This window comes from Aspergillus fijiensis (genome assembly GCF_003184825.1).
Source record: "Aspergillus fijiensis CBS 313.89 unplaced genomic scaffold BO72scaffold_15, whole genome shotgun sequence".
Classification (NCBI taxonomy): Eukaryota; Fungi; Ascomycota; class Eurotiomycetes; order Eurotiales; family Aspergillaceae; genus Aspergillus; species Aspergillus fijiensis.
In genome coordinates, this window is record NW_024468991.1 from 514,201 (window position 1) to 538,069 (window position 23,869).

Consider the following 23,869-nt stretch of genomic DNA (forward strand, 5'->3'; position numbering starts at 1 on the left):
AAACAACCAGCTGCACTGCGGAGTACAGTACACAAACCTCTGCGATCCGTCGTTCGGAAATGACCCACTCCGATGGACTGCGCTAGCCCTCCGTCTAGAACCCAGAGTTTGCCTTAGGAATGTCACCATTCGCCCGAGCAACCTGCCTTCGCTCCTTAGATCCTCAGCGAGGGGCCAGGCACAACTTTAGACACATGGCTTGGAAAAATGTCCGCGTCTCTGGTCGGACCAGTGGGAGGGCTGAGGTGACGAGTGACGACGCAAGGGGGGGCCGTCGCGGGCTTACGTAGGGAATGCATGGCATGCCAATGACCAGGCCTGTGTACCTGAAAACCGAACAGTAGGAAAGAGCCTGTTTGTGGAGTCCCACACTGACAACCAAAACACTCCTCTGCAGGAATGTCAGCCAACAGCAGCGATGGATTATAATCTGTTCTGTTCCGGCCCCGAGCAACTGGGTGGGGAGAGAAGAAGTTGGTGGCCCTCCGTTTCACTGCTCTAAACGGGGAACTATTGATTCGACAAACTCCTTTAGTCGCCAGCTGGTCTGGATCGCGCCATTCGACAACGGGCCTTCTCGAGGCAATGTGACTGATCGGGGCCCAATGCTGACGATTCTCGAGTCTTGTCCTGTCTCCACTCGGCGCTGTCTTGCGTCGTCCACCGTCGGTTGGCTATCCGCTTTGACGCCCGTGTGAACTGGGGTGGCGGCGGGTTAATCTATATACTGAGACTGGGGACCACTCTGTCGGCTCTGATCTTCTTTCTTCTTTCAAGCATCATCCAGTCGTTCCTTTGATCGTGCCCTTCCGGTTCAAGTCAGCCAGGTCATAGCAGTCGTGCGCAGAGCATACGTCCAACACTCTCCTTCAGTCGAATCGATCGACACACAGCTACCTTTCCGACCCATTCGTTGATCAGCCAACCACGCCCAGCATGCAGTGGAAGTCACTCCTTCTTTACAGCGCCATCGCCGAATCGGCCCTGGCTCGCACCCACGGCCACCAGCGCCGTCACCCCCACGGCCACGGCCATGCCGAACGTGCCCCGGAGGCACACCTGGCTGCCCGTGAAGTGGTCGTGGAGACTGTGGTCAACTACCACACCATCACGCTCACCAGCACTGTCACTGGTGTAGCACCCACCGTCACTACCCACGAGGAAGCCGCTACCACCACGGCCGAAGCCGCCGCCACGACCTCCGTCAGCGACGCCGCCGCTTTCGTCGAACTCGACCTCAACGAGGATCTCGCCATCAGCGCCAGCCTGAGCCTTGGCCTCTCCATCGGTGGCTCCGAAGCCACCACCACCACCTTTAGCACCAGCACCCACACCAAGACCCATGCTCACACCACCAGCACCACTACCACCTCCTCCGCCGTCGCAGCCAGCAGCAGCGCTGCTGGCGTCAGCTCAGCGTGGTACACCTACCCGACCAGCGGGGTCTACTCGACCAGCGGGTTCGGTGAACGCAGCAACACGACGAGCAGCAGCGGGGACACCTACGTGGGCAACGTAGGCGTGCCATGGGGCAGCAACATCATCGAGGTCAGCGCCAGCGAGGCGTGGCAGTACAAGTACGTGGTGCAGTTCACGGGGCAGAACAGCGCGGACTGGTTCGTGAGCATCTGGAACAAGATCGGGCCCGACGGGGCGGACGACGGGTTCTTCGGCCACTCGGCCCTGAACTTCACGCTGTCCTCGGGCGAGACGCGCTACGTTGCCTTCGACGAGAACTCGCAGGGCGGCTGGGGCGCTGCCGAGGGCGACAGCCTCCCCACCAACGACTACGGCGAGTACTCGTGCACCTGGGGCGAGTTCGACTTCGGCGACGAGGAGAACGACAGCTGGTCCGGCTGGGACGTCAGTGCCATCGTCGCCGAGGAGGCCGACCAGACCATCCAGGGCATGAAGCTCTGCCGCCACGGCACCACCACCGGCTGCTCGTACATCACCTCCGGCGGCGATACCGTCGAGAATGCCTACACCCCCTCCGAGAGTTCGGTCGGTGGCATCGGAGGCTCTGTCACTGCTGGCCCGCTGCGTCTCGCGGCTGTGATTGATTACTCTGGGTAGTGTTACGGTTACCCGATCAGGTCTGTGGGTGAGGTGTATATACACGCGTTCGATCGTGTCTTCTCGGTACATATTCGCTACCGATGTCAATACTTATCCCGTATATACGTCTGGAACTAAAACACCAGTACCTGAGTGTCGTTGGTGGTTTTGTTGTTCTCTTGTTGATACCTTTTCTTCTGCCCCAAAGGCAGGCTGCTACTTATCTTTTCCAATATACCATATCTGTGTTTAATGTTGTTGTTCCAGTCTCCAGTCAAAACAGTAGGCTTGGCTGCTGATCCTCGGCTGGGAGATCCGTCGGTGATTGCCGGCTCCACGCGGCTTGCCTCGGCCACCTATTTTAAAAGACTTTTCCAAGTGGATGAAGTCAGGCGCGTCCCTGTGGCTTGGTGCAAAGCATTCCGGATTCGCCATGTTGATAGTATTCGTAGTTCCATGCTAGCTAGGCTCCCTGGCGTAGATGCTGTGGGCCACTCTTTAGTACGGTCGCATTTGCCGAGTGTGTGGACTCGGAACGTATACAATCACGTGGACCAAGTCTAGATCATGCTGGATTGGAATTCGAGGATATTAAGCAAGAATGCAACCGCTTTCGCTGGCAGCTGTGCTGAACAGATGCAGATGAAGCGAGAGTGGGAGGGAGAATCAACACACCACGTGACTAGCCCCCAGCCGATGCTGGATTAGTCAGCGGCAAACAGTCCGACCCCACCGCATCTCCACCAAATGAAAAGCCGCGCTGCCTCACCATTGACGATCCACCGCCATCCTCACGCCTCGTTGCCATCATACCTTCTTTCGGAACTCGACGCAAATCGGCGCGCCTAGACCCTCGCCGCCGTCACCGTCGTGCCGTCGATGCGAGGTCAATGGGTTGTGCAGTGCGCACGACGCGGCTTCGGAGCACCCGCGACAACAGCGACTCGCCGAGCCGCAACATCATGTCAACCATGTTACCCATCTAGAGCATCTAAAGCAACCATCCACATCTCGAAACCTACTCCCAGAATCAATCACCTGCCTACCAAACAGCCTATTCAACCATTCAACCCAGCTTGCAAACGCACCCTCTTCACCACAACCCTCCCTCCCATTCTCATCCCCCCCACCATCTTCCTCGGCCTCCTCCTCGGCCTCTGGACCTGGAAATGCTTCTGGATCGTCCTCCTGCAAGATAAACTCCTCTACCTCTCCTGGCTCCCACCGCTCTCCCGCTCCGAGACAATCGCCGCCTACGAACCCGCATGTCGTCCCGTACAATGGACCACGCAGCAGATCCGCAGCCTGGACGGCACAAAACTCACCGTCTGCGAGGGCCGTCTCCCTCTCCCCGGACAACCGCCCCCGAAAAAGACAGTAGTCATCTGCTACTTCCAGGGTAACGGCGGCTCGACCCCGCTGCGCTTGCCGCTCCTCTCGCAGACCCTGCGGGCGCTGTCCAACGCCCCGCCTGCTTCTGGATTTCCAGAACCAGAACCAGAGGTCGAGTACATCATCACCGCCCTCTCCTACCGCGGCTACTGGACCTCGTCCGGCCGCGCCTCGCAGAGGGGGATCGAGCGCGACGCTCAAGCGTTCCTGGCCTGGGTGATGCAGACCTACACGGCACCGGACCGAGAGGTCCGCGTGGTCCTGTGGGGTCACAGTCTGGGCTCGGCGGTTGCGACCACCGCGCTGGCGACGTATCTTAGCAATGGAGGTGCGGTGGCATCCACGACTAAGAAGCCCAGTCCTGCTGACGCTGACGTCGCAGCATCTCAAGCTTCATGCACCCCCATCACAGGCTTGATCATGGAGGCGCCCTCCTCCAGCGTCAAGGAGATGCTTATCAGCCTGTATCCGCAGAAGTGGCTGCCGTATCGGTATCTGTGGCCGTTCCTGTGGAACCACTGGGACAGTGTGCTCGCGTTGCGGCGGATGGTGGCGTGGCGCGATGGGGTTGCTGTTTCTGAGGATGGCGAAGATGGAGATGCGTCTGACGGGATTGAGACGGCTCGGGGTGATGCAACGGCAGGTTCAAGTCCACATGCACCGGAGAGGAGAGTGTTACCGCCCATCTTGCTGCTCACTGCTGCGAACGATGAGGTGATTCCTCCGGAGGCTGCGGGGCAGCTGAAGGCGGAGGCTAGGAGGTTGGGGATTGAGATGGTGAGGACGGATGTACCCGGGGCGATGCATACCGAGGCACCGGTGCGACCGGCGGGGAGGAAGGCGTTGGTGGAGTTCATCCGCGCGAGGAGTTGAGGGTGTCGTACACGCTCTTCAATTTGTAGAGCATCCGAGACCATGGAATCGGCACTGTGACGTTACTCATTACAACCTGGTCCTTACCGCTCAGGGCCCGGGGTTACAATAAACACATTAATAAATAACACTGGATTCAGTGTAATAGCCAGGCAAGGCATGACTGTCAAATTGGATCAAAGATCTTATCAAATTGTGTTAACGAAACAGAGGCAAAGAAGCGTAAGACCAAGGCAAGTTACTGTTTAGCGGAGAAAATGTGGGTTCTCCACTAGAACCAGGGTAGTGACTTCACTCAGATCCGAGGCATCGATGATACGAACAATTCTAAAATCCTCAGAAAAGACTACATGGTATAGATGACCGCGATATTCTAGAGAAGAGATTTAGACCGGGCTATCAGGATGAGGGCTTCAAAGGATATTACCTGGATAGCTTTTCTGCGGCATCTTGCGAGTGAAATTCAGGACAACATAATCCTGTATCAGCTTGCGGTTCAGCATCGTAAAATACTGACCATCTTTTTTGAACCGTTGCATATGCTGTCTGACACGGTTGCTATTTCGTAGTAATTCCAGCCCCCACCGCTTCTGCTCTATCAGAAAATCGATTCTTCCGCTCCTAACCCCTGATTTGATAAGGTATTCTGGAGCCATTTTGATCTGGAATTCGAGCAGCAGTGGGAATAGGCAGCGGTAGAATTCCTTCTGGTACTGGTCTTCAATAGGGATGGGATCACCCTCCAGTGTGCGTAGACGACTTGATAGCTGACATGGGTCAAACTTGCGAATAGCATCGATAGCCATCTCAAGAGGCGACGAATAGATCAATTCTTTCTCTGAGTTTACCTGAGAGAAAAGACACTGGCAATACCTGAGATATTGTATCAGCAAATAGAACATCAAATCGAAAATCGACCAGTAACTTTACCATCGATGGATCTGGCTAGGAAACACATAAAGTGTATCTCTCTGGACCGTCTCCGCATGAAGCCATCCTTGTTTCCAGATATCCTCAAGGGCCCTCTGTTGATCTGGGTTCTTGAGATAACTCGACTGGAGAGTCCCGTTGTGAGCAACGGCGTTCTTGAAGACACTAGCGAAAGCGTGATGTTGCAGGTATTCTTGTCTAGGAAGGCCGCGAGCAAATGGGAGATACTGAATAATTTGGAACAGTCGTTGGTCATCGCTGAACAGACCATGGCTTGCTGTCACCCAGTCGAGCGGTTGGCATTTCTGGATCAAGGCATAAAGCTCCTATTGTAAAAGGCAGCAAAGTAGCAAGTTAGTCAGTCTTTCAGGTCTTCTTCACTCACGAATATGGCTTACCGGTACTTGCTCCAGGGCATCCACAAGGGATACAAGCAGCCCCGCGTGGCCACCACTGGCCAGATATAATCCACACTTCAATGCTTCTGTGAGAATGTCGGCACCATTCGATATGTTGCTGGGCACATATTGGTCCAGAACATCGTACGCTTCGTTCTCACTAAGCAGCAAGCCAATTTGCTTCCGCCCCGGGTGGTGATAAATTCCCTCTTCCGGTTTCAGCGATACCTGCTGATGGAGTTGGAAATTGATAGGCGTCGGAGTAGGGAGCGTCTGACCCCCGCTGCCATGGGTCATCCCTGCGCCGTAGCATGTGAAAAGAACAAAATGCACGGAGACTGTCTTCTCAATAGACTTAAAGAGTTGAGCCCATAGGTCCGTATCCCAATATGACTCTTGCGCCTCGTCGAAAAGGATGAAACATGGATATGCTTCAAGTTCATCACCACGGACGTTGAGTTGCTTCTCGAAATAGCGTATCCAGCCCCCTGCAGCCGAAACCTGTCTCTCCGGCCAACCTGATAGAACATACAACGGAGTATCGGGATACCGTTCGAGTAACTCATTGGCCAACAGCTTCATTGTTGTCGTTTTCCCGGAGGCAGGAGTCCCGTTGATTCGGATCAGGTGGTAGCGTTCTAGACGGCGGATCAATTCGTTTATTAGATCATGTCGTGGGCTGACATAAGGCTTGATCACTGGAGAAGGTCAAACAGAATTCTGCCGTCATGGTCTGAAATAGGGAGTCCCTTACTGAGAGGCTTGGTTTTCCGAGCCGACAGAATACCAGCGCCAGAAGAACTGGGGGCACCTGGAACATATCAGTCGGAGCAGATATCAAGCATCGAAAGCTACTGACCATAGCTGTTATGTTCGCTGAGAGGATGTGAGCATCTGGTACACTTTGCTTCGCACCAGTGATCCGAATTGGATACACTTTCTCCGGAGGTACACTCGCAACCTCTTACCCCACAGGGCCCCATAATAAGAAGTAATGTTTTGGTCTCAGCCGAAACCGAAGCGGAGGTGGTTGAGTCGGAGAGTTGAGATGAGTTCGCCATGATTGAAGTCCTATACTAGCAGGGCCGCACTTAAATCAAATCTCTGATACTTGCCTAGTTTTCTTTCTATGCAAGCAGCCGTTATTGGAAATAAATGAGAGGGCTTTTTTTTGATATTAAACACAAGGAGATGGCACGCAATGAGAAGTTGGGCCTGGGTTAGGAGGAGCGTGAAAGATGATAAAGATAGTACTCTACATATCAAGTAGCGGGCATTTTACAATTGAATGATTTTCTTTGTTGATGAAAGCGGGGGTGGGCAGTATCTGTCTTAGAGACAGGCTTCATAAGTACCTGGTATCCTAGGTTGTGGTACTCTTTGTCAAGCCCTACCAGCCAATAAGAATGTACTGAGGGTAGAAGATCTCAAAGCCATAAGCTATGGATCTGATTGATTGCTGCCCCTCCTCTAGTGTAACCCCACCTTTCAGCTGTTTGCTATGATATCTAGGTACACAAATGACACTCTCTTTGTCTAGTCAGTCCGATGACATGACTGCTAAAGCTATTCCAAAAATCAATAGCTTCTAGCTACTACTTACCAGAGCGAGCGAGCAAGGGCTAAGACTCAACAATGGGTGCATTGTTTCTCTGATATGTGAGGTAGTAGAGTAAGAAAGGACTTTTCGTATCTGGCTGTTGAAATAGATACTCATAATAGATTTGATCCCAATTCATTGTAGTAGTAGAGACATTAGTAAAGAGACGGGGAAGAAGCAAAGTGGCGAAGGCGGCGCCAGCAGGTTTGCCTTGTTTGCATATCTGCTGCCGAGGCATGGGGATTTTGACCTGTGATTGGACCACACCACCCTGCTGTTTCTCTTCCCTTGAGAATTCTTCCAGCACCACCTATTTACTGTACAGTACAGTGACATCTGAATAATATGGGAGCGAACCATTGCCTGGAGCGATGTCTGACAAACCATCTGGCTGAGCGGTGAGATACTTTGATCCATAGGCGCTTTTGGAGTCAATTTGAACTTATCAATCTGGCCTCACACTTTGAGATAGTAAGAGAAGTCTCTCGCTCAGTCAAATACCTATAGTCACACTAACACTGGTAGTCAAGATGTCTTTTCTTCACTCATAGAGTGTTTTCTATCATCCTTTACACCCAGACTACCCAAGTCTTACCAATTATCCTATGAACACGCAAACACCCCACCTACCAGCTCCCCACCCCCAAAAATCAAAACAGCCCAACCTGCCCCAGAAGCCCCGCAAGCACCACTAACCTGTGGCAAGGGAGCAGAATCTGCCTGCTTACCAGAACTCCGTGATGGTGGTCGGATAGCCCGCATCACTATTCTGTGCCATGGCCGTCACAAGCTCTCCATAGTACTTTCTGGCATAGGACAAGAGTGCTCCTCCATCGTCGGGACCTTCGAGAATAGAATTCAGAGACTCCCAGGGACTCCCCAAGTTGTCCGTTTGCAGCGACGAAATGGAGGTAAAATAGTTGAGGTAGAGGGAGCCCAACAGTCACCCGCCACCACTCAGACCAGACAGGTATGTGGCCGACTGCAGCAAGTCGCCCTATTAACCGGTGGCAGGGGCATTCACGGTGCGGCTATCAAAGGCCTTGAGGGCTCCGGCTCCGTTCATCAAGGCACGATACCCTCCACCGGACACGGCGATATCGACGTTGGGTGGGCTGGCCACCCGTTCGAGATAGGATACGGCATCGAAATCCTTCACGTGCACATCGCCGAAGAAGTCCTTCATCGCTGCGAGTGTCTTCTGTCGGCGCAACTTGGGCCAATTGAGCTCGCTCGGTGACAGAGTCGCGGCACTGCGGACACTGGGCCGGGGATTCGGGCACTCGACCTCGGTTGTAGCATATCCATTGGGGCATTAGGGATCGCGCGAGGAATGAGCATTTCAAGGTCCGGGTTGTCCATAGTGACATGTATGCCTGGATCTAATTCCCAAATTGTTAGATGAACTTCCTCACAAAGCAATTCTTTGGTTCAAGGAATGGCAGACTCACGGGACGCTTAGATAGCAACGGCTAGACCGATGGGAAAGGAAAGAGACCCAATGGCCCCAGGTATTCGTCCCTCGTAGCCAGATAGCGGCGTCTATAAGTGTATTGTAAACTTGGGAGCTCATTTTCTGGACCCTATTTATCGCTTATTATACATAGCCTCATAGACCCTAGATCTCAGGCTCCAGTATTTCCGAAGAGACTTCTGCATTTAATAAAACACGGCTTGGTTAGGACTAGAGCGCACTCTAGAAGGGTTGTGTCGGGTGGCAGATGAAAGTACGAACAAAAATAGACCCATTAATCGAAGACACTGAAAGCTATTCGCACAAGTAGAATTCATCGGCGGTTAGTCTGTACACTTACCTAGTGAAGGAGAATTCTGCAGGCAGCAGGGCGTAAGGCGAGGGCCGTAGGGCGTGGTGAATTACACTCCACATATTACTCAGGTCCCTTCCAAAGGTTTTCTATGTGTACACTGCCCATTTATGGTTCCAATGAAAAAGCAACAAGATTAATGAGAACCGAGCTCATGTTAGTCGATGTATGACATGTGCAGAGTCAGGATTGCAGCAGTTCGGGATCTTTTATATAGTCGAAGGGTGAAGCCGCACAATGCTATTGGGCGTGGTATGGATCTATTACAACCGTGGTATTGGTGTCTTGGTTGAAATAAAAAGGGATGTTCATTGTTGAGGCAGCATGGCGCGAGGGTCTGACCCGGGAAATTGCCAGGTTTCAGCCAATTCAGGCACCAGATTCAGGGCTCGGGGGTTCGACATAGAGCGAGTCACGGTTCTGAACCTTGACCATTGAGCAGAACTAGAGTCTGTGAGAACTTTCTCGGCTCTTGAGAATGATAGCTGGGTGATGACTTATCCGTGGTGGTTTTGACCCTGTTATGACCGACATAAAGGGGCATTACAATCTCATTTGGTGTCAGGATCTGATTTGGGCTTTACCTTATGTCTACCGAGTATATGCACTCATCTTCAGCTAAAGGATCTTATTGTATCACTAAACAAACGATTCCTTACTACTTCAAATGAGTGAAAGAGAAGAAATATTACTAATTATGATTTTCAATTGAGAAAGATCTGAGTGCTCAGCATATGATGTTCGATCAGGCTATACGCAACTAGTTAATTTCCATATCCATGTGCTATGGAATAAGTTGAACAGATGAAGAGGGTTCCTCGAGTTATGAATAAAGCCATCAACTCGAGCCTCTGTTTATCACAAATCTAGATTATTCACACATTGCCTTTGCTTAATACACATACATTTGAGTAACAGGGGCTACGCAAAAACGGTAATTAGACAAGACGGCAGTCCCCCAGACGAGATGCCACTTACAATTGACGGATGAAGGGTTTCTTCATGTTAGCAGATGGCTTGGAGACCATGAATCATGGTACGGCTGTGTTCAAGGCTCCGCAAGATCGAATCATCGCTGAGCACAATACTTTGGCTCGTGACGATCCGCAATAAAACCTGGATCCAAGACAATTCAGCATCAGGCAGGGGGCGGTTGTGGATGAGTGGAAAAAATCAGTAGATTCGATCGGCCGTGGTTGTCCCCTGGCCGGCCCTAATTTGGTTCCAGAACATGTCAAGTGGGGCGTAGAAGTTGCCGTTCTATCGGGGAAACTTGGCAAAGCCAAACCCGAAAGCGAACTTCCCCTTTGGGAAGGGAATGAGGGATCCGCACCTGGCTTGGGGCTCCACTCGGAAAGTCTTATACTATGCAGTGCCAGTGCGAAATACGTCATATGAGATGAGACACTGTACTCAATTGTAAGATATAAAAGCTCCAGCTGGGAGAGGGAAGGTAGGGTACTTTGGTTTCAGTCATTCATTCTGCTTTCTCTCCCTCACATTTTCCTCTTCGTTTCTGTTATCCAGTACTGGCTATGACGAACTCCAGTAATTGCTCACCCACGGCCATTCCGACACCGTCTGTGTTCGGGGCTGAAGTTCTTTCTCTCTCCGCATCCTGGGTCAGCAATTATAGCACATATATTTTCGCCGATTTCAACTACAATGGCGGTGCTGTTAGTCTGGATAATGCCAGGTTCTGTAACATCACAGTAACCTACACCCATCCCGGATATGATGACCGAATCACTGTCGAAACCTGGCTCCCGCCGCCGGATCAGTGGAACGGCCGTCTACAGGCAACAGGGGGCGGCGGATGGGCTGCTGGCCGATGGCTGTTGTCAGACACGTTTATGGGAGGAGCGCTTGGGGAAGGCTATGCTACGACCACGACTGATGCTGGACTGGGCATTGACACAACTGGACCGACTAAATGGGCGCTTACCAGCCCTGGGAATATCGACTACGTGGCTCTGAACAATTTCGGATCGCGGGCCTACAATGATCAAGCCCTTATTGGGAAGAGCTTGGTGCGTAGCTTTTATGGCCGCGCCCCGGAATACTCCTACTGGACCGGCTGCTCTCAAGGAGGCCGACAAGGACTAATGCTTGCTGAGCGGTACCCGAGTGCCTATGATGGGATCGCAGCTTCGGCACCTGCTCAATCCTGGACTAAATTTACCTCCTCACTCTACTACCCTCTCTTTATGCGCATCTGGCACAAGGTGAGCCCGCTAGTCTGTGAGCTTGACTTCCTTACCAGCGAGGCCATCGCCGCCTGTGATCCCCTTGATGGGGTGGTCGATGGACTTATCTCAAATATGACCGCCTGCAACTACGATCACTACACCGCGGTGAACAAGACCTTCCCGTGTGCGACCCTGAACCGGACCATACCACTCAGCCCGGGCGCCGCGCTAATCGCCGATGCTGCATGGTCGGGCGCGCAGACCACAGACGGTCACCGACTCTGGTTTGGGTACAACCCGGGGTCTGATATTGGTGGCACCTTCGGGTCAATCCCAGGATTCAATATCAGCGTGCTAAAGGACGAGTGGTTCAATCTCTTTGTGGCCAAGAATGCCAGTTTTGACAGCTTCGGGATGAGCCACGAGCAGTATCAGGAGTTTTTTGAGCTCGCCACCCAAGAATATGCCGATGCATTGAATGCAGCCGATCCAGATTTGTCCGCATTCAAGGCTGCGGGCGGCAAACTTATCACCTACCATGGCATGGTACGTACTCATCTGGTCCCGCTGTTACATTCTTTCCCCAGTTGAACATCTCCTTGACTATAACGACTCACTTTTGAACAGGCCGACCCTCAAATTCCTACCAAGGGCACCGAGTTTCTCTACGACGAGGTGCAGGGGCGGTTCCCAGATGTCCATGACTTTTGGCGGTTTTTTGAATCGCCTGGGTTGGGCCATTGCTCGGGCGGCCTTGGCGGACAGCCGACCACCGTCATGCAGGCGCTGCGACGCTGGGTCGAGAATAGCACTGTCCCGGAAACCCTACCCGTGGAATACCCGGACCTTCCACATGCGCCTCATCGCATTCTGTGCCCGTATCCTGCTCAGGCTACCTACATCGGTGGTAATACCTCATTGGCTGAGAGCTTCCGCTGCGTCTGAGAACAAGGGGGGAGGATGGTGTTAGCACATATTTAGACGCAGCCCCAGCTTCATCACTTCAAGGTTCCCATTGGCATGACTTGCCTTGCTTCAACTTTCTTTGGTTCTATGGATTGCATAGATAAATGCTCCCCAGGTACTTTAGCCTCCAAGCTCACTGACTGGATACATATTACTTTTCTCATTCTGATCATTGCCTTCAAGTTGATACTATTTCAATATCTTGTGCTCTACATCGCCCTTCAATAGATGTGTATAGATAGACTATCCTTTTCGGGCATGAATCTTTGGCGCCAAATAGTAACAGTATCGCACCGAGAGGTCTCCTTGGGACTAGGATAGCTTTTGGGGGTGAGCACAGCAAGGCACCGTTAGCGAGCGGATGTCGACTATAATACAAATACATTCTGGACAGAGACTAATGAACTTACCCTATCTATCCGCATCTCAACACTGACAGGAAGAGGATTGCCAACAAAAATGCTACCACTTATAACAATTATCAATTGCTGTTTCCACACTGATAAGCCACTCGCCGATTTCGAGTCCGGCCTCCGGAACAAGGATGTCGAGTCGATCTCAGTAACACAAGATTGAAGTCCCTTTGCTCACGTACATTATTTGGAGGTTTATTCTCCCGTCTAGGGCTATCCCTGCCTTACCCTGGTTTCTGTTTACAAAATAGGGTGAAAGGAAAGTCATGCTTTCACGTCACTCGGCTCGCTTAGTGGCTAGTGGCAGTGGTTTCTATTCACTGTATCTTAAATAGAATTTAAGATGAACTTAGGTGGGGGGCGGCGTAACAGACATCTTACGTATTTAGTATCGAAGTATTGTTATCGGATGGGGGGTGTGTGATGCGATACATTCCTCACCACTGCCGGGGGCTCCAGGGATTCCAGGGACTTTGTACAGTAACCGGACGAACCCTTCAAACTAGCCAATTCCAGGGGTGCCCGGGTGGATTTCAACTGGATTCCAATATTCGAGATTTTGAGCTTGTATACAGGATCTCCCCGTCTAATTTCCCTATTGCGCAGTTGGGTCGCAGGATGAGAAGAGTTTCTGCCAAGCGCCACGGGAAGTCGGCTGTTTCCTGAGCACCACCAGCATGCTTCTTCGAGGTTTCCACTTGTGCCCTCTGTATGTTTCGCATCAACAAATTGTTGCGGGAAAACGGACAATATTTGATACCAGCCAGTAAGTGTCATTGGCAGGAGCTAGCTCTGGCTCTCATGGTTGAGTATGCTGACTTGGATCAACTAGCCAGCCTATGAACAACCTGCTCTGATGGACGCTCCTATATAACATCAACATGTTATGTTTTCCATCTATTGAAGAAGTATATGAATATATATAGTAGACTTTTTACAGTAAAAACTGTAGAAGCCTGGAGTATCTCCACTGTATCTAAAATCGACTCTACCTTCTATACCTTGACTATTCTATACATATTTTGTATTACCCTACATTTCTGTCAGGTCCCTTCAAAAGCCTCTCTATAGATACACAGCCCGCATTTGGTCCCAAATGACACGGATACCAATAAGAACTACCAGTCAACTTCCCCTCCATAGATGTATAAAATGTACGGGATCAAGAACGTAGTGGCTTGCGACCTTGTACATAGTCGGGGATTGAAGCCTGCACGCTACCCATCACACCCGTACTGCTGATACCTGGTCTGAAGAAAAGGTATTCTCGCCAAGACGGCTGCAAAGCTTCAGGGTCTAACTCGGGAGACTAAGTTACCAGACTTCAGCCACGCTAGCCACCACATTCAAGGTTTCGGGGTTTCGGCAGAGCCAGCCACGGGTCCAGACAAAAATCAAGGGGCATTGCCATCACCGTCTCTTCGTCCTTGCTCCGGCTACTGAGCATGATTCTAACATGATTGACTGTATCTATCTTTCTGGTGAGGAGCGGGCCACGACGATGGATTATGGACGGAATTATCCATACGGCTTGTGTAGGCAAATGGCAAGTTATGAAGAAGAGAAAAGCACAAGTCGGCATGCAAAAGTTGCTTCGCAGCCGGTCAGCAAGCAACGGGACCACGGTCTGGCTCGAGCCTTTGTCGACGAGGATGTCACGGTCCGCTGATACCAGGTTACCAGTCCCAGTTCTGCCGCAACTTGACGCAGAGAAGGTTATGGTCATCTTATCCCCGTCCGCATTGCAAGCCCATGTTGACTGAAAGTAGGTGTTTCGAACTGATGCAATCAGATATTTGGGATTGCATCCGGGTGCTAGGGCCGAGATGTGCGGTTAGCTCAGGCGAAATATTCAATTGGGCGAAAGGGAAAGTCGTGTGGAGTAAGTACAATTATAGCCACTGCTATCATCCACCGCTCTGAACGAGTGAGTCACAGAGTGCATGCGTTCCTCAAGAAATACAGAGGGTACCGAGTAGTAGTGGCAGAGCTTGAGCAGTCTCGGCGATTGCGCTGTTTGTGGCAAATCCAAAGGGGCAAAGCTGATGACCTGTTGGTCAATAGAGGGAGGAGAAAGAGCCTGCGCAATGCTGATCATACATGATACGGAGCCTCGGAACTGCCCGCCGGTAGACCTCAGAAGGAACACTTTCATACGATAGGCAGCGGGGTGGGTCTGGATGTTCGAGAACCCGAGAAGCCTATCCCACCGGGGAGCGGACAGGAAATGCAATACAAACCCCCATGACACTCCAGTACATCCAATTTAATGTTCTCAGCTGGTATATGACGAGCCTTGAAATTGAACATATAGAAAATTAAAGGATCTCCAGAAACAGACTCTATTGTGAACGGGATAGCTGGGATTCAGTGGTTGAGGTGCGGAAGGGGAACTTCCAGAGGGAGCGTACAATCATGTATTGGTCGTTTAGGCTGGCAGCAGCAGCTGTGACCCACTTAATATCTCCATAGGCGTCGGCACAGCCTCATCGAACGCTCTGCGACGGGCATGACTTCGTCATAAGCATATATGGCCGCTTTTCTCTTAAGAAGTTCCACCATTTCGCTGCAGTGTTCCTCAGGGCCCCCTGTCTACGCACCGATTCAGCGCCATGATAGTATTGGCACCTGAGTTGTGGGAGACCAGAAAGGCCATGGACTGAATTTTATTAAGCCTTAGAACCTTTCCTGATATTATCGTCTTCGGAACGGCACTTACCTCAATCCCCGTCCCCAGGGTCCAAACGCGAAGCGCCACAGCGGCACCTACGTCCCACGAAGCAGTAACAATTTCACGTCGACTACCTCCAGCCAATCGCAAAATCCCAACACCGACATCGTCGCCGCTCACAAACACATGCAGGCCGCCGCGGGAGATGGACAAGACGGAAACCAAGGGTCTCAGTCCATCATGAAAAGCACTGCGCAAACAACGAATGTCTACTTTTGCCCCAAGCCCATGGCGGTGTTACATTCCCAAGCGAAGTGCTTAAAAACGCCGTCGAAAGCGAGCAGTGAATCTCCGTAGATGACAGCGAAACAGGAATTCGGCGAAGGTTCTATGACTTCGTTGAGAATGAAGCAAGTTTTGCGATTATAGTTGAGAGGGGGGCCAATAAGTGAAGGTGTAACCCTATGGGATCTGGTAATTACCAGTGAAGCCCTTCTCTGAATACCCTATAATAGCACTGGACTACTTTTATTGTTTCCGTGTTCCCATATATCGCAACGTTCATTCATGGAATGTAAAGTACCCCTGATTATTCAAGCCTATGATTAAGAGGACAAGAAGCCTCAGGAGGCTCAAGATACAGTACATTCCCATGTTCTGAACATTATAAATAATACTCACTATCGTCACTGATAAAACAACCCTGATACGTCCGCCACTCGAAGGAAGCTGACCCTCACGGGCAGCCGGTACTTTAATTGGTCCTCGGGTAGAGAGGCAAAGAACCCGCAGCTCAAGATTCTTCAGCTAAGAATGAAGGAAGAGCCCTAAGGTGCTATGTCTCGCGGGCTGGCTGTGGGGGACCAGACAATGCTCTTGGCAGGAGCCGCTGCAGGGGAGATGAGTGAGAGAGACACAGAAGACGGAGAATAACAGTTATGCACGCAGCAAATCTCCCAGTCACCCTAGCTTGTACTGCCGGGCATTCCAATGGGCATCATATGAGCCACGATGGAATCTCGAACATCGTAACGGGGTGGAAATCGAAAACACGTCAGAACCATCCCCGACTTCTGCGCCTCCTCCAATTCCTCTCGCCCAACCCAGATGAGTATTGTTGGGGCGCGGCGAGCTTATGTATATATGACTACGTATTAAATGAAGGTTGCCTAACGCTTTCCAAGCGCTTCCCCACTCACGACATACTACCGGCAAAACAAAAACCCCCACCAGTAACGTAGCGATCATCCCACAACTCGCCCCAGAACTAACTACATCGGACAGGCTGTGGCCATGAACAGGCACCTAGCCGTGATCTGCCTTTTTGGCTACCTAGTGGGATATTTATGTGTGGGGACCTAACTGTAGAGAGTGCATTCAAAGTCGCTGTATAGGCGTGAGGTACTCATTATGCTGACTTACGCAGACAAGCTTCTGCGTAAGCGGGGAATTCTCCGACTTCACAGGCTGTAATTCGCTAGCAGATACTAGAGATCCACTCCGATGCTGACCGAGCGGCATAATCTAGCCGTCTTCGGATAGTCTAGATTGAGACTACGACATGTACTCCACCCTGAAATTCATCAGAGAATTAAAAACAGGGAGGCTGGAAGCAACCATAGAACCGCTGAAATTCTGTCATAGTCAACTGGGCATCATTGAGGAGGCTGGGAACAAAGATGCGAAAAGGATGTGCCTATCATCCGGCAGGGTGGCAGAGGGAAAACAAGTTTGTCTCCATGGTTCTGCCATATATACTTCGTTTCTCAGCCACCATGTATAGCACTATCCCGCGTTATCGGTAAACCAATCGCCCAGATCACACCCCGTCATTCGAATGCTGCGTTTACTTCGGCATACCGCTGTGCTTCTCTCCGCGCTCCGCGTGACCCTCGCACAGACTTCCACTGACTGCAACCCTCTAAACAAAACCTGTCCGTCCGACACGGGCTCAACCCACAGCAGCCTCCATTATGACTTCGTGCAGAGCTCAGAGACTCTTGCACAGTGGTCGACGCTCTCGGGCAGCCCAACGATTGGTACTGAGGGTGTCGAGCTCACGATCAACGAGGAGGGCCAGGCCCCCACGATCGCCACGCCGTTCTACATCTTCTTCGGCGAGATCAGTGTCGTCATGAAAGCCTCCGCCGGCACGGGGATCATCAGCAGTATAGTATTAGAGTCGGATGATCTCGACGAGGTCGACTGGGTACGAGCACAATCCCCGCCCCACTCTCAACTGCATCTACTCGCTCGTCGGACCCCCTCCCACTAACAGCCTCCTCTCCCACGGGACAGGAAATCCTGGGCTCCTACACCACGGAGCTACAAACCGACTACTTCGGGAAGGGCGACTCCTCCACCTCGGACCGCTGGACCTGGGAGCCCGTCGACGGCCCGCAATCCACTTTCCACAACTACACCCTCACCTGGACGCCCGCGGCTCTCACCTGGAGCATCGACGGCACCGCCCAGCGCACCCTGACGTACAGCGACGCCGCGGACGGCACCCGCTACCCGCAGACCCCCTCGCGGATCAAGATCGGGATCTGGGCGGGCGGGGACCCGAACAACAGCGCGGGGACGATTTCCTGGGCCGGTGGGGAGACGAATTACTCCCAGGCCCCGTTTACGATGGTCGTGCAGACGGTGGATATCGTGAACTATTATCCGGCGGAATCGTATACGTACAGCGATGAGAGTGGGGACTTTGAGAGTATTGTGATGGAGGGGGGCACCATGACGAGTTTGTCGGCTTCGGCGGCGGACTCTGGGTCCGGGTCCACTGCAACGGCGGGGGTGGCGCCGGCCACTGCTTCGATTCATTGGGCTGGGGCGGCGGATCCGGTCTCTGCGTTTCCTGTGAGGGTGCTGGGGGTGTCTGGTTGGGTGTGGCTGCTGGGCTTGATGTTTTTGTTGATGTTAGGATAGAGTGGGTTGTGACATCCTAGCATGTACTGCTTTAAGCTAGGGCGGCGCAGGATGTGCCGAACTTTGGAGTAACGAGAACGACGTGCCCTTTAGAACCTATTTAGCCCTATCTGCAGGCCTCATTCAAACAGACATTCTTTTTTTTTTTTTTTTTTTTTTTTCTTTTTGAGAGCTATTAAAGAAAAAGGTAAAACCGAAAAGATGCTGCCATTACTATTCTCTGGTAAGAAAGTCCCGAAGAGATCTGCCAAATATTGAAACGTCAATCTCTACTACTCAATGTCATCCCTGACAAGCTCCACAACCTCCATCTTCCTCAACTTCGCGGGCTTCCAGGGTGGCCGGTAGGGCTGAGATTCCACATCTGTAAGGAAGGTCTTGGTCCGGTCCCCAGCCGCCTGGAGCAGCTGCATGCGCTTCGCCGCATCGCCCGGAAAGGCGCATTTGCGCAGCTCGTAGACCAGCGATCCGTCTTTCATCGTGCTGGCATGCTCTCGGGCCGCCACCTCCTCCAGCTCCGCCATAAGCTTCTGCTCCCGGGGAGTCAGCGGGTCGGCCGTCGTCGGGTTGGCCAAGGCGAGATACTCCTTGATGAACGACTCCTCGAAGCCCTTGAGCGGAGCCGAGGTCGCCAGCCAGTCGGCGCGCATGTAGTCCCTCTCGTTGAACAACATGTCCTCCCGGCCGACGTCCTCCCACAGGGCCATCTCCGGGATCAGCGTGGTCTCGCCAGTCTCCTTATCAACCTTCTTCCAGTACCATCCTTCGTATTTGAGCCAGGGGTTGTCCGCCGGCGGAGGGGGGTTCTTCACGGGGACAAAGTCCTTCAGCGCCTGCGGTTCGTAGTACAGCGGGGAGCCGCGCGGGTGGACCTGGCGATGGGCTTCGCTCGTCGCGTAGCGCACGATGGGGTGGATGAACTCATCCGTAGCGCCTTCGGCGTTGGCGTTGGCGTATTGGCCCGGAGTGCGGGGGATATCGCCCGCCAGCGCCGTCTCCCGCCCCCAGCTGTCGGGACGATACCCCAGGCCCCAGCCACCGTATCCGGTGATGTGCGTGGCGTGCGGGTTATCCCAAGAGTACCAGTGCGCGGTCTCGGCGTGCGTGTAGTGGTGTTTGCTGCCCTGCTGGAAGCCGCGGCGCGAGAGGTCGACGATGGTGCAGTTGTAGTGGTGGTATAAGCGGGCGAGGGCGTGGTCCTCGAAGGCCAGGCTGGTGCGGTGGCGGACCTGGTCGATCATCCAGACGAGGGCGAGGTTGGCCATGGCCTCGAGGTCGCCGTAGCTCTTGACGGTGTTGTCGCTGCCGCCGCCGACGTTGATGTGGTAGCCCGGGAACCAGCACTGCACCAACTTGGTCGTCACCCCGGACGGGCGGCTCCACAGCGTCGGGGTGAAGGGGGCGCGGTCCTCGTCCAGCGCCAACGCGTGGAAGGCGTGCTTGATCTGGTTGTGCAGCTTGGTATCGTGGAACCCGTAGTTGGCCTCGTTGCGCTCGCTGAAGTCCCACCACACGTTCGTCGGGATGCCCAGCGCCCCCACCGTGTCGAACACCCCGACGACCTCAATCTCAACCGCCTTGTGGAACCGCTCCTTCCAGTCCGTATAGGGCTTCGTCTTCCCCCAGGACTTCATGTAGTGCATTCCCGACTCCTCTTCCTTCGCCTTCTTCTCTGCCGCCTGCCGCTTGAAGTTGAGTTTGTAGTCCGCGTACATCGACCACCAATCATCCATCATGTCCGGCAGGCAGATGCCCATGTTGCAGATGAGGCCGGCCAGCGCGCGCGCCGTGTACGCGCCGCGGGAGAAGCCGAAGATGTAGATCTCATCGCCGGGGGCGTAGTTGTTGACCTGGTAGGTACGCACATTGTCAGCATGGCTTTCGCTTCTCGATCGGTTTTGGCGAGGCTACGAAAGTCGCCCTATAAATGGATAGGGCGGAGATTCTTTGAGCAAGCGTACCAAGAAGTTATAAGCCTCGCACACATTCTCCTCCAGACCGCGTCCCAGGCCGCCCTCCCAGCACTTCTGAACCTTCGCCACGAACCGGGTTGGAAAGCTCCCGCTCTCCACGGAGGCGCTGTTAGCCGTGCCAACTCCTGCGTCGTAGTAGATTAGCTGCTGGATGCACTCCCCATCTTCGTCGGTCCAGCCGGCGATTGATCGCGACAGCTTGGCCACGTTGGAGGCCACGTTCCGGAGGCCGTGGCTCGAGGTCTGCCAGGAGCCGTCGCAGCAGATCACCAGTCGCCGCATCGGACGCGAGGGTCCATCTTCAGAGCTTCCCTGTGCCATGGGATAAATTTGTGCTGTTGGGTGATCAAGGAAACGAAACCCAGTTGGAGAATACAATCCCGATTTCCAATTGCGTTGAGGAGATAGGAAAAAGGTGAATGGTAAACCCCAACAGGCGGGCGCACTTGTCCCCTTTTATCCTCAGACTTGTCATGAGGGATTGACTCTAGCCCCCGTTGAGCTCTCTTCTCAACCTTTCTCTCTTTGTGGAGAGCTGAAAGAATGGTCTGGTGACCTTTGTAAAGGCATACAGAGTAGCATTTCCCGACACTAGCACCTCTCGCGAATACTATAAGCGAGGTTAGCTTCAATGCCTTGCGTCTGCGTGTGATGTATCAAGGGAATGCTTTCAATCTCGCCGCCGACTTATTCCTCGGCTCGGCCGGAGATACCACTTGCCAGCATTGCAGCTCCGTCGTGGTGCTTTTCAGCTGGACTAGCCCCGTGGCGGGCGAGACTATGCGGCAGCTAGTACTGTACTTCGGTAATATTAGCCGACAGCGCCGGACATGTTCCCCTTCTTGCTGTTTGACCGGGCAAAGATGGCGCTTCTACGAGAGGATCTCAGTTTCCGAAGGGTCGGCAATCACTTGGCTATTTCTCGACCCCCTCCCTAGCAAAATAACCCTATATATCCCATCAGCTGTTCATGGCCCTCTATTTGACCGTAGTATCTTCATACTGATATCACCAGAGCCGTGAATTGGCGAGGATACTTGCACAGAACAGCCCTGGATGTAAGAAAAAGAGATCAATCCCTCTCTATGCCAGTCAACAGGCCATTAGAGCCGTTGAGCACTCCAGCTTGGGCGACCATATTCATCCATTCCGTGCAATCATCCTGTTCCGCCCCACTCCAAGCGCCAGCCTAATCTACACGATCGGATAATCTTTCAGCGCAAGCCTTGTCACCCAACATTGACAGTGTCCGGCTCGCCAGAGCCGCAAAGATATCCCGATACGGCGCCGCCACATCCCAGCGTTCCGCCATGATCACCAACGCGATCGTGCAATCGTTACAGGTGCTGTTTGCCTGCGCGGGGCCAGAGACCTCTCCTCGCGCGGCAGACGAGGTCGTCCACAGGCAGTGGAGATATGTCAATCCCGCCAGGAACAGCTCATGCAGCGCCGCCCAGGTACAGCTCGTCGGCTTCCCCAGGAACTGCCGGCGGTAGCTCTGACAGATGCTTTCTGCGGCTCGAAGACATTCCAGAAAGACATCCTCGCTCGCCTTTCCTCCCGCCCGGAGGTCGAGGATCTGGGCGCGACAGAGCTGGAGGATTGTGTAGTTGTACTCCAGATCGTACCAGTCTGCGCTCGTGAATAGGGCCAGGTCATTTTCGGCATGGGAGGGCGGCGAGGGCGGCAGTTCCGTGCGCCACTTCTCGATCTTGGCGCGGATGTTCGCAACGTCACGCTGCCGGTCATGATTGCCGGAGCAGATGGGGTCGGCCTTGGAGTAGAGGCGGGTGTGGATGAGATTCAGAAGACGGCGCATGCGGAAGGTATAGATCGCTCTCGTCATGGTGGTGGGTGCTTCCTGCGGGCGGCTCCGGGGCGTGCCTAGTAGTCCTGTGCTCGTGATGCACGTATCGTCAATGTCAATGGGATACTATACACGATAAATGGTCAGAAACGGAGCGCAGATGGAACGTTGTTGGGCTGGTTAAGGTGGGCGTCCTGTCCGAACCTACTTCAGCGTCAACCTCTTGATACGGTACACTCAACGGTCGGCCCAACATGACGGCAGCCTGGGTCTCTATCACATAGGCGCACCAGAACACCCGCTTGCGAAGTTCAGTCCGAACTAAATCTTCTGCGGGGACGGAGAAGTGCTTTGTATGTCGATGGTACCCCAGATCGATGCACTGACGCAGCGCCAGACTGCCGAGCTTCCTGTCACTTTCATGAGCACATGCGATCTTCGTCCCCGTTTTTCTTGATGGTGATCCATACCAGTGCGAAGTGCCCGTCGGAGATCTCACGGAGTAGATGGCGCAGCACAAGATGGCCTGCACCGCTTCGAGGTTATCATGGATCAGGATATCATCGATATACATTAGTGCTGATGTATACAGGCGCTAGTGATCAGTCAGTGAGCGTTTCCGTTCCTTCATTGGGGTCGTCTGCTTACTTCCGCTGAGAATCCCAGTTGGGGCAGAAGCAACGCCCCAACAGCGAATACCTACCAGTGTGAGCACTTTCTGTCCCCATTCGGTAGTCATGATTCTGTTAGACCTTACCATGTTCAAGAAGATCAATGAGATATAATCCGGATGTAGGTTTGCCTGGCCTGCCGACTCCTGTAGCAACATGGACTCCCATGTCCTGAAAGTCGGCTCATGTAGGACGGGGTAGTGGACGTTCACATTCTGGAAATAGACATTACTGAGCCTGACTGCAGACTCGTGATCGGGCAGCAGGCATGGTGACGGTAGCACCGAGACGCGATTCTCCGGCCCATCAGCCACGGTGCCCGTGGGAAGATCGGAGGAAACCACCTGGCGAAGAGACGGATTGATCAAGCGCGAGAAGGCGAAGATCGAAGACGAACCCAGATATTGAGGCTCTGCGCCCGCGGCATTGAGACTCAGTAGGCCCACTTTTGCTTCCAGCTTGTCGACAGCGTCGTCTCGGCTCGAATCATTTTTGGCTTTGCGGGAACTCATCGGGTCACTGTGGTGGACATCAGAATTAATTATGTGTTGTATCCGCGGGGAAGTAGTGGGTGCTTTCTGTCTCTCGGGTGCATGACGTTTGAACAAATCACTGCAGACGAGATCAGGACAGCGCTCCTTTAGCAAGCTCTCCAGAAACTCCACTCGTTTCTCGAGGATCTCGATGTAGTTACGAGGCCGAAATGTCCTCGTGACGGGGTCTTCTACGAGGCAGACTGTTTTCCTGTGTCAGATCATTTAAGCTTAATCAACCCCACTTTGGCAACCGGAAGGAACCGAGCGACCGGAAGAAATACCGACCGGACTCAGCACGTAGACAGTTGTTACACCCCGAGGGATTATTGTCGCACTTCCATCCTATCGGGTCAGAAGAAAGCTGCTTGACGCACTGGACGGGTTGTGTAGTGCTCTTACCTTCCATTTCTTTTCCTTGCATTTCACGCATGCGAGAAGGGCTCGGCAACCCGAGGGTCTCCGTGCAGCGGACCGGGTCAACGGGGTCTTTTGGCCCTTCTGGGGTAACATGGCGCATATGTGGACCCTTCAGCTGTCAATATTGCTGAGCGTGCGTTGTCAACTGGAGAGGAAGGGGATGTCAGGTCGGAGCGTCGGGGTAGAAAGGGTCAAAGGATTCCAGTGGAGAAGCGTCG

General features: G+C 53.1%; 8 protein-coding genes across 8 annotated transcripts; 4 read left to right on the forward strand and 4 right to left on the reverse strand.

The window, feature by feature from the left end:
- Positions 1-613: 613 nt before the first annotated feature.
- On the forward strand, positions 614-2,193 carry BO72DRAFT_62469 (uncharacterized protein). The gene has a single exon (XM_040950574.1). It carries the CDS (start codon positions 937-939, stop codon positions 2,074-2,076), a length of 1,140 nt encoding a protein of 379 aa, XP_040802993.1. The 5' UTR covers positions 614-936; the 3' UTR covers positions 2,077-2,193.
- A 654-nt stretch (positions 2,194-2,847) lies between these two features.
- BO72DRAFT_446727 (alpha/beta-hydrolase) lies at positions 2,848-4,469 on the forward strand. The gene has a single exon (XM_040944367.1). The coding sequence runs from the start codon at positions 2,938-2,940 to the stop codon at positions 4,321-4,323; it is 1,386 nt and encodes a 461-aa protein (XP_040802994.1). The 5' UTR covers positions 2,848-2,937; the 3' UTR covers positions 4,324-4,469.
- Positions 4,470-4,568: 99 nt separating this feature from the next.
- On the reverse strand, positions 4,569-6,419 carry BO72DRAFT_506727 (uncharacterized protein; the record flags this gene model as incomplete). The annotated part of the gene is made up of 6 exons (XM_040949236.1): positions 6,406-6,419; positions 6,202-6,349; positions 5,652-6,156; positions 5,254-5,579; positions 4,751-5,196; positions 4,569-4,696 (listed from the first exon to the last, which is right to left on the reverse strand). Coding segments are annotated over exons 1-6 (1,554 nt in total). The 5' UTR covers positions 6,407-6,419.
- A 1,161-nt stretch (positions 6,420-7,580) lies between these two features.
- On the reverse strand, positions 7,581-8,580 carry BO72DRAFT_446728 (uncharacterized protein). The gene is made up of 3 exons (XM_040944368.1): positions 8,266-8,580; positions 7,777-8,221; positions 7,581-7,722 (listed from the first exon to the last, which is right to left on the reverse strand). The coding sequence occupies exons 1-2, from the start codon at positions 8,435-8,437 to the stop codon at positions 8,016-8,018; spliced, it is 378 nt and encodes a 125-aa protein (XP_040802996.1). The 5' UTR covers positions 8,438-8,580; the 3' UTR covers positions 7,581-7,722; positions 7,777-8,015.
- A 1,997-nt stretch (positions 8,581-10,577) lies between these two features.
- On the forward strand, positions 10,578-12,211 carry BO72DRAFT_426032 (feruloyl esterase; the record flags this gene model as incomplete). The annotated part of the gene is made up of 2 exons (XM_040942934.1): positions 10,578-11,812; positions 11,894-12,211. The coding sequence occupies exons 1-2, from the start codon at positions 10,613-10,615 to the stop codon at positions 12,209-12,211; spliced, it is 1,518 nt and encodes a 505-aa protein (XP_040802997.1). The 5' UTR covers positions 10,578-10,612.
- A 4,942-nt stretch (positions 12,212-17,153) lies between these two features.
- Positions 17,154-18,351, forward strand: BO72DRAFT_506734 (glycoside hydrolase family 16 protein; the record flags this gene model as incomplete). The annotated part of the gene is made up of 3 exons (XM_040949237.1): positions 17,154-17,525; positions 17,615-18,096; positions 18,288-18,351. 3 exons carry the CDS (start codon positions 17,154-17,156, stop codon positions 18,349-18,351), a joined length of 918 nt encoding a protein of 305 aa, XP_040802998.1.
- Positions 18,352-18,519: 168 nt separating this feature from the next.
- BO72DRAFT_526515 (T6SS phospholipase effector Tle1-like catalytic domain-containing protein) lies at positions 18,520-20,541 on the reverse strand (the record flags this gene model as incomplete). Its single annotated transcript, XM_040950044.1, has 2 exons — positions 18,520-20,097; positions 20,209-20,541. 2 exons carry the CDS (start codon positions 20,539-20,541, stop codon positions 18,520-18,522), a joined length of 1,911 nt encoding a protein of 636 aa, XP_040802999.1.
- A 626-nt stretch (positions 20,542-21,167) lies between these two features.
- BO72DRAFT_401112 (putative transcriptional activator protein acu-15) lies at positions 21,168-23,830 on the reverse strand. The gene is made up of 8 exons (XM_040942174.1): positions 23,634-23,830; positions 23,520-23,568; positions 22,785-23,434; positions 22,676-22,726; positions 22,498-22,622; positions 22,236-22,437; positions 21,419-22,153; positions 21,168-21,382 (listed from the first exon to the last, which is right to left on the reverse strand). The coding sequence occupies exons 1-8, from the start codon at positions 23,742-23,744 to the stop codon at positions 21,293-21,295; spliced, it is 2,013 nt and encodes a 670-aa protein (XP_040803000.1). The 5' UTR covers positions 23,745-23,830; the 3' UTR covers positions 21,168-21,292.
- Between the last annotated feature and the right edge of the window lie 39 nt (positions 23,831-23,869).